The sequence below is a fragment of the Ruditapes philippinarum genome, unplaced genomic scaffold (genome assembly GCF_026571515.1).
Source record: "Ruditapes philippinarum isolate M1 unplaced genomic scaffold, ASM2657151v2 ctg6377_1_1_1_1, whole genome shotgun sequence".
Classification (NCBI taxonomy): Eukaryota; Metazoa; Mollusca; class Bivalvia; order Venerida; family Veneridae; genus Ruditapes; species Ruditapes philippinarum.
The window spans coordinates 21,230-30,828 of NW_026865456.1; the positions used below are offsets into that span (position 1 = coordinate 21,230).

At 33.2% G+C, this 9,599-nt stretch overlaps 1 protein-coding gene across 1 annotated transcript; it reads left to right on the forward strand.

Moving 5' to 3' along the window:
- The first annotated feature begins 3,094 nt into the window (after positions 1–3,094).
- Positions 3,095–9,326, forward strand: LOC132729108 (neuronal cell adhesion molecule-like). The gene is made up of 4 exons (XM_060714847.1): positions 3,095–3,251; positions 7,087–7,239; positions 7,549–7,771; positions 9,195–9,326. Exons 2-4 carry the CDS (start codon positions 7,149–7,151, stop codon positions 9,307–9,309), a joined length of 429 nt encoding a protein of 142 aa, XP_060570830.1. The 5' UTR covers positions 3,095–3,251; positions 7,087–7,148; the 3' UTR covers positions 9,310–9,326.
- The last annotated feature ends 273 nt before the right edge of the window (positions 9,327–9,599 follow it).

Below are 9,599 nucleotides of genomic sequence, written 5' to 3' on the forward strand. Positions count from 1 at the left end.
CAGATAAGTGCTCCGAAAAAAATTAACTATCGGGGTTTCAAACATAACCACACCTTTAAGACGTTTGGCATTGTTTATCTTTACTCGCCAAAACACCGCAGCAATTATGTATATGCAGGTGTCTTTAATCATTCTATCGGCGAAAATTGATTGAATCTGTCGCCACTTTGTGTAATTGTCAACAAACAGCCACAGTGTATTAGCGTGTCGCCGATTGGCCAATGCAAGCTGCCGTAGATACAACGCGCGTTCTGATTCGTCAATCGCATGAATACGTAATGAGAAAGATAAACATAGTGAACTCTTGCCTTGCGGCGTGTTTTGAACTTTCTTGATGTTGACACGCGTTCTTAATTAGCGGATTAACGGTAATTGGTTGTAATTGAGAGGTAAACAAATTATTAACAGACATAGCGGCGTAAATAAGTATGATGGAAAATTATAAAAATCGGACGACTTCAAAATCTCTTTGAAGTTTGTTTAAGGCAAAGTCGCTGATCCGAAGGCGACTTCTTCGCCAAAGTCGTCACCTAGTTCAAGCCTTGCTCCCCATGCAAAAGTCGCTGTTCACGGCTCAAATACCGTAACGGGTGACTAAATCATGGTCGTTGTACGGACTAGACAGGGAGTCGCTACATACAGACCATTTATATAGTAAATACTGTTCGGCGCACCTAACTATGGTCACTAAAGACAGAACGTCGCTATATACAGGGGGTCGCTAAGACAGTCTTTACTGTACTGAAAATGTGCAAAATTAAAATATTCGTAGTGGCATCTGCCATAATAAAAAGAGATATTTTCTGCGTAAACTTGTGTGTTTACTTTATTATTATTTTTTTTTGCTCGGAATTATTCATAAAATGGTAGGCCTATTTAATCATTTTCTTAAAAAGAAATAATTGTTTTATGTTCGACCTTCTCCTGTCTTCAACGGTCACATGCAGTTTCCAAAGACCTTCTTCTATATTGTTCGATTATTGTCAACTATATTCCTAGCTGTTACAAACGTTTATTTATTCCCCCCTCCCAAATAATGTTGAAAATAGTTAAATGAAATATTTTTATATCATTAAAAATGTTTACCGCAGGAAACCATTTACTTGTTACGATATTGTGTAGAATCCACTTTTTTTAGTCAGAAGTCAGTGAGTAACCCATATAGAATGTTTATAGTGAAAAGTCAATTAGCGGAACGGCGTGAAATTCTGATGGTTTTGAATTTATACTTATTTATAAAGTATGGATGCAATAGGCCGCTCGTAAGTGTAATTTTTTCTCTCCAAAGGGTAAAATATTACACATCTCTTACCTAAACTCAATAAAACAAACACACACCTGGAGGACAAATATATATATATTAACCAAACGGTTTGCTATAAATTACACAAATAATGTGAACTATATTGTAGTATTATTGAAAACTAATTACTTGTACATGTGTCGAGTTCGATTTCATTGCCAGCATGTACTAGTGGTACCTTTTTATTTATTAGTTGACCTTCTTTCTGAATCTTTTAGATATATATAATTATCTTCATTCAAGATATAAATTATATCAGTTTGAATCATTTTTGTTCTTATTGAAATTGATTGTGTTCAATAATTATTTCAAGCTCTTTATTACTTGATTTTAAAATCAGAATCAAATATAGAGCCTGTACATTAATATCAAATGAACGTTGCTAGGGATGTTTTTATCGTAAGATTTATCGTAAGTGATTTTTTATCTGAAGATAAAGTTTTAACTTACGAGTGGCTTTGTGAAAATGACTAAAGTCAAAAATAAGTGAATAAGTCAAAAACTTAAGATAAATCGTAAGATGTTTTGTAAAAATGTCTGCAGGTTAACTTTATTTTCTCTAAGATGTCTTCTGACCTCTAACTTTCCGTTTTTCAATTATAAACCTCAAGCAAGTTCTTTGAAATTTTAAAGAAACTATCTCCTATTATACCATTTATGCATTTTTTATGTTTATCTAAATTATGACATGTTTTTCTTCGCTTATGATTTGTTGTCAACATTTGATATAGGCCATACAAAAATACAGTATCTCTCATCTTCTTTCTTCTCTTAACGGGAAGTCGCAGTTGGTTACCTTTCATACGAAATATTAGGATTTAAATTACATTTTATGTATAACAAAATAAATTGTAACAAGCTCGACAGTCATTTTGTACTTAAACTCTTTTTTGACATTGTGATAATATAACTATAAAAAAGAATGAGTTCATCTTAAATCTGTGTTTCATATATCAAATAACCAACAAAGCTGTTATTATTTTGAAATGATGCGTCAAGATAGCCCGTTTGCACGCCATCATATTTAAAAGTACATATCAAGTTTTGAAACTCTGGGTGATTAACCTCAGCTAACGGATGTATCATTAAAGTATCATTAAAGTACACTCATAGTTTGCTGAGTGCACACGGTTCAGGCGTTAATTAAAGTAACGCGCTTTCAGATTAGTGAAACTTAAAAAAATTTGCAAATGAATATCTACATATTTTCATGCCTACACATTAAACAGTTTAAATACCCTAAATTATAAAAAAAAATCTTGCAAACATGTGCAGAAATACCTCTTTCGCCGTTTGTAACAGAGTAGAATTTTGGTGACAAAAATAGTAAATTATGTCATATTTTGCATAATACACACACAGCCACACCTTTTTATGAATTATTACACATTATATATGCCACGGGTATTTTGTTTCAAAAGAAACATACATACAAAAGACTTGGGTGTAGTAGATATAATACTGTTGATGATGCAGTTATTTGCGACCTACTTCAATTTGCAAAATAATAATGTTAGGTCAAAATCATTATTACCTGAACTATTTTTAAATGTTTTGTTAATCCCTTTGCTAGCTTGCGACAATATATTCTCCCTTAAGACCAATTAAAGCCTGCAAAATCGCCTAGGCTATTCAATTACGATCATTTGTGAGTCCATAGATTATTACAAAACATTCCTCAACACCAGATTAAAAGCAGGGACAGTCCATTTAAGATAATTAGCATGGAAACGTCATGATAACCGTACATACGTATATATTTTCAGAGCTACCTTGCATAATCTTAATATCATTCAACTTAAATGTCATAGAAGTACGTCATCTTCTGTTTGTTGTTATTTCATGCCTTTTTTATGCAGATTGAATTCTTTGATAGCTTATATAAATGATTTTTCCGCCAAGGTTTGCTGCAGACACTGTGCTGATGTGCTTATCATTGCAGGTGAAGGTGAGTTCTTTTATCTAACTTGTTTCATGATAATTTTTGTAGTTACAAGTTGCTGTATCCGCTTTGTTGCTAGACTACGTTTGATTTTTTTATTAGACATTTTTTACATGCAATGTTTTATAAGCTGAAAAGAATTATGCTGATAATACTAGAAGTCATTTTTATGGATAAACAATTTATTCAAGGTATTGTCACTCGCGTAACATGCAGACCGAGTAAACTAGGGTAAAATTGAAAATTATGTATTATACATGGGTAAAAGTTTTCAGACATTGGACTGAAGTTCTCCCGAACGCTCTCTTTTTCTATATAAAACTCATTGAAATACCGGTATTACTAATTTCAGGGTTTTTAATTGTATTGTTAGTTGTTTGTATTTTATAACTGATGTACTACAAATACTTTTGGTAAAGTTCATGTTGATATGTCGTAGGTAATTAAAATTAGATTAACAATATATACAATGCATAGTTAATAGACAAGGGTCATTATCATCACTTCAGATTTTGCCATCTCTGTCCAAATAATTAGTAGGTGATGAGTTCCATTATATTCTTCAATGTCCTCATTTTACCATCTATCGTGGGAATACTTACCTATTAATTCACTTAAAGGTGTTTAATTTACAGCAATTATTTAAAAGTACTGATAGAACAGTATTAGTCAAACTGTCTGTTTTTAAACAAAGTATAATATTTATCTAGATCTATTTATAATCGCATTTTTTACTATAATGTGAGCGAAATTAGTTATACGGATATGATGTGGTTACTTTGCGGGGTTTCATGGGCATCATGTTGTGGTTACGGCATGGCACATTGTCACTTCATTTGTGTTTTGGTCAAGATTTTTCATGGTGTGGTTGCAATATGTTACTAGTTATTTATTATTTTCTAGTCCCTCATCATAATAAGTCATATACATAAGAATCTCTAGCCATATTCTTGTATTTATCATGCAAATAAGTTTGTCTACAAGCTTTATTTACACATTTGTATTATTTTGTTGTTAATGCTCATTTGTGAAATTTGCTGTTTATTACCCTGATGACAATATGGGCTTAGTTGAAAATAGGTTTGTCTCTTTAAAAAAAAAGCATGCGAGAGGTTTTTTGCAGCTGTGGAAAATTTTTTTAAAGTCCCATGCTTACATAAAAATGTATATATTTCATAGTATTGGAATATACTGTCTGTAGATATTTCTTGTATGCCTCCAACCACATTGTTTAAAAAAAATCCTTGAGAAAAATCCAAACAATCTCCGCTGCGTAATTTAGTCATATCGGTTAAAAAGTTAAAGGGGGATCAGCCAATTTTATGTACACGGTTCACTCGGTTATAAAATAATGCATGATGATGATATCGTAACTTGCAATGGTCAATGTTTCTATTTTTTATAACCTGAAATAGTAAAACCTTACCGTTTGTCCCACTTTCTTATCCAATCAAATGCTCCAATTTATTTGAAATATATTGCATACACTATACTGGGACTGGTGTATGTGAAAAATAAGTTGACATATTTTAACAGGTATTGACGTCGTATCTGGTAAACAGGAAGTTATGGATATGGGCGGAGTTTTACATTAGACAATGAATTTAGCATGCAAATAAAGTAAACCAATAAGAAAGCGATTTCATACGGTTATTTATAAATCCAAGCTTTTACATGTATAAAAATAATTGAAACAGTACATTCCCTATACCGTCATGGTTATAATTCAAACATGGCTGATCACTGAAAATAATAGACACATAGGCACTTAGTTTCGGGATAAAAAGCCTTTTGAAGGGTTTGTATAACTAAAATTTGATTGAATGTAACGATTTTTTAACGTAGATGTCTCGATTCTAAATTCGACATTTTTCCGATATTACTTAAAGTAATATCGTTACATTCAATAAAATTTGAGTTATACAAACCCTTCAAAAGGTTTTTTTATCCCGAAACCAAGTGCCTATGAATAGACATGGAGTGAGAGAAATCTCAAAGTCGAAACCAACACATATCTACACAATATGTACAAAATCATACAGAATATCAATTTTTCATAATTCCATGACAAACTAGTTTTTCCACATTTTGTTATAAACTACACTTTTTTAACTGTTGACTTCGATCCCTATACCCTCGTATAGTCAACTCGCGCATGCGTGGATACAATATTCTGCGAAGTTCAGAAAAAAGGATCTTCAGTTGTAACAAAGTTCACGTGCATGGATTTTTATTTCGAAGATACCATTGTAGCCTTGCAGCAATGTTTAGTAAAGTTGTTGGAGGATAGAATTCTCTATTTTTCCTTTAAATTTCACAGATGAATTGTTGCGACCAAAAATCCATTTGTGCACATGAACGGAACTGCTCTATTTGAACGGGAATATGACAACAAGGCTCTTGCTAAGTCTCCGTTTGTAGGTTGCCGTTTTCAGCCCACTCCCTCAAGACGTGCAATGCCCAGTTGATGGTTTTCGATGTATTATAGGGCACTGTATTTCTGTTTCTTCCTAATGTCATCAGATGACAAAAGCTTTTCAGTCGGCCTGCAAAATGCAAATATCAAAGAAATCACTTAAATATGATTTTCAAAGTTTTTTTTTATAATTGCAACGGCATTTAAGGCAGATTGATCATGTTATGTTTGAATAATTTACCGTCATCTACTTTGACGTTCTGTAGTAAAAGCTGCGCCTGGTCATGTTACAATTCGCATTTTCATTCAGATAATGATGAAGTTAGATATTGCGAGAATTCGAGAATATTCTTTTTTTTTTTTATAAAATATTTACCTGTGAGCTATTGTCTCTTGTTGCTTGTGTCTGCATATAAAACCTGCGTATCAATATCAAGCAACCGTGACCACATGAAAAAGTTCAAAAATATGATTCTTGCTATATTCATTATGTCAAACACAACCTGATCGCGGGATTGTTACATGATGACTAGTGATGTAAAAATACATAAAAACGCAAGGCTTTAATTGACAGGTCAAAACACTCGGACCATGTGTTGGTCCTGCCAATCTATACTAGTTAGGGCGGGACTCCGCTGTACCGACACTTCGTACGTGACTTATTCCACGAAAGTGGGTCAAACGGTAAGCCAGTTAAAGTTTATATTTTAAAAAATAAAGAACTTATTGCTGCGCTCCGCTACTCTACGATTGCAATAAATTCAATATTTTTTAAAATCTGAACTATAACTATTACCTATTCAGAAAACAATAATCGATCTATTCAGTTTAAAGGATTAAAACGGAATGAACCATTGGTTGTAGTGTAAATAACGCAAATGATATTTTCCGATTTTTCCTTGTACCGACTGCTCACTACATTTTCGTATCTATTTGATTTAGTTTAATAACATTTTTGTTGTATCAATGTACACTTCACAACTCTACAAACATATTCATCAAATGACATACAAAAAGAGGGTGGCCCAAAAGTTCTAACAACATTGTTGTGACCTACATTAAGTGGTTGTGCCAGGATATAGAATCAATATACACTTTGAATGACTTGACTTTGACATGCAGGTTTTCCCTTTCCCGGAATTAAATACTCTGTTTATTGGTGACTGTGAGAACAAAAATTTCCTTCTGTCCGTCCTGACAATTTTTCAGCAACCGCTGCCTGGAAGTCATTTAAATTTCACGGTAAATATCCTTATCGCTATTTTATATGTAGATGTACCAAACATTTTCTTGACTTATATTTGGACTTTTATGTAAAGAATAAAATAACATGTACACGTACCTTTCAGAAGTAACAAAATACCCTCTACTTGTGACCAATATATAACACTTAGTTCTGCTCATTTTCTTATTTCTTTATTTCAGTATAAGTAAACTGTGCTTGAAAGCCAAGACAGACAGAACTTTTTAGCACACATATCGACAGTATGATGGTGCTTATGCGCAATGTCTATATGTTTGTTGTTATATTGACGGGATGTTCTAGTTTTTTCACGAACATAGGCAAACGACAGGCTTGTACGTATAGTGGTAATCTAGGCGACTTAAATTTAATCTATTAAAGAATGTTGAAGTATTTTTTGTAATTTCTAACAAGCTTAGTTTAAGACACAAATGTATTGAAATAATAAGTAAATTTCCGGTCTCTGGTATGCCACACTGGCAACAATCAGTGAGCGTGGGTAACAGATTGCATTCAACATTCTTTGAACCGTTCAAATCACTCCAATCCTTACCATTTTCAATTTAGCAGCACCCATTTTGGTCGACTTTTTACTGTTTTGATATTAAAATACATCGTATGGTTCTATCTTTGTTTAATTTTAGATAAACCTAATCCCCCCGTGGATGTCACACTGGGTGCATGTATGGTTGATAAAGCGGTGATACATTGGGCACTGGATTCAAATTCTGCTCCTGTTACTAAATTCTTAATCGAGTATAATACTTCTTATACTCCCAATGTTTGGATTAATGTAGTCAACGTCACTGACCCACACCAGACTCAAGCTGAAGTTCCTTTGATACCTTACAGAAATTTTACATTCAGGTAATTTAAAATTCACAAAAAGTGGCGCAACATAATGTCTTCTATACAGCAAATTTTATGCTTTTTTGTTAACCTTTACCGTTTCCAAATAGTTTTAATTTGCATATAGCATCATAAGGTAGGATGTGAATGATTTAAACATGAAAAGTGTTCTTTTTGTCAAATAAAAAAACATCACTTTTATGTCCGTAACGGAGAAAGTGAAAATAATGCAATGGTTACGTAATTGTGACGCCAAATCTGTATAACATATGCCCGTAACGCGCAACATGGTAAGTAAAGCGATACAATTGTATATTAATAAATCAATTTGAAACAAAAGCATCGCTCGGCAGAGCATAATAAGCCCGAAGGTGTTTTTAAGGAAAGATGAAGCATTTGTAAGACATGGGAATAAAATATCGTATTAATTCCTTCAAATATCAATCCTCCTATGAAGTTTGAATATTGTGGTCCAAATGGAACTTAAGTTATGCTCTGGAAACTGTTTTCAGTTTTAAGGTAAAAGTGACCTTGAACTTTGATCTTGTGACCCGCAAATCAATGTGGGTGTTCTACCCAGTATGGAAAATCATCCTATGAAGTTTGAACACTGTGTGCAAAATGGAACTGAAGTTATGTTCTGGATTTTAAAATAATATTTACCTTGACCTGTGACCTTGTGGCTCTAAAAATCAATATATTTTTCTTCTGTCCAATATGGATAATCATCCTGTGAAGTTTAAACACTGTGGGCTAAATGGAACTAAAGTTATTCTCCGGAAACTGTTTTCAGTCTTAAGGTAATACTGACCTTGACCTTTGACCTTGTGACCTCAAAATCAATAAGGGTCTTCCATCCAAAATGGACAATCATACTATGAATTTTGAATATTGTGGGCAGAGTGGAACTTAAGTTATGCTCAGGAAACCAAATTGCTAACGGACAGACGGACGGAAGCTATAACAGGAGAGTAATAATGTGGCTACTCTATTGTTCTCTCTATTGTTCTTTTTAGCCACACAAAAGAAAATAACCACATAAAAGCATTACGGAATGAATGACATCAAAGAGAAAGAACACTTAACTATTGTCCCTCTAGCCACATAATTACTGTCCTGTGAGTGCGGACGATCGGACGGACAGACAGACGGACGCAAGGGCGTATAATATGCCCGAAATCATCATTTCGGGCATATAAAAAGTTAAGGCCATATGTCACAGATTGTCGGTTGTCGATTGTCGGTTTTCCTTTCGCCCCTTTTTTTGCGTATTTCTCACATATGTGCCTGTACCAATATTTGCTAGATGTATGTCAAGATTTATTAATAAACCTGTCAAGAAATTATAACGATATTTTGCTGGTTAAATGAATAAAGATATGAAATCAATTCTGTGAATGTTCATGTATCATTGTTTTTACGAATCTTTCTTTTTTTAAAGGGTTATCACGGAAAACGAACATGGAAAAAGTGCTCCCAGCGTACATACCAGGCCACCCTGTTTGACACCTATTGGCGGTCCTTATATTACCTTTGATTATTTTGTATCAAAATAAAATATTTCAAATCCAAATAGGCTTTGGTTTACATATATATATTTATATATATTTTATTAATAGTTCACTGTGTTATTAAGTTGATAAACAAATATAAATGGACACTGTATCACTTTAAAATGTATTAAACCATTAATTCACAGTTTCTGTACTCTGTTCCACATTACATTATCAGCAGTCAACTAGAGTACTTAGTTAACAAGTCAAGCAAACTAAAAAACATACAAAATGCCACTAAATGCCTATTCACTTAATGTCTCATCTATGCAGGGTTATCTCCCTCTTCTTCA

What these genes read in the sequence shown, in the direction of transcription:
- LOC132729108 (XM_060714847.1), top strand. Translation starts at nt 7,149, where the DNA reads ATGATGGTGCTTATGCGCAATGTCTATATGTTTGTTGTTATATTGACG. An exon ending in CATAGGCAAACGACAGGCTT is followed by an intron (nt 7,240 to 7,548) that starts GTACGTATAGTG and finishes GTTTAATTTTAG; the next exon opens with ATAAACCTAATCCCCCCGTG. An exon ending in TACAGAAATTTTACATTCAG is followed by an intron (nt 7,772 to 9,194) that starts GTAATTTAAAAT and finishes CTTTTTTTAAAG; the next exon opens with GGTTATCACGGAAAACGAAC.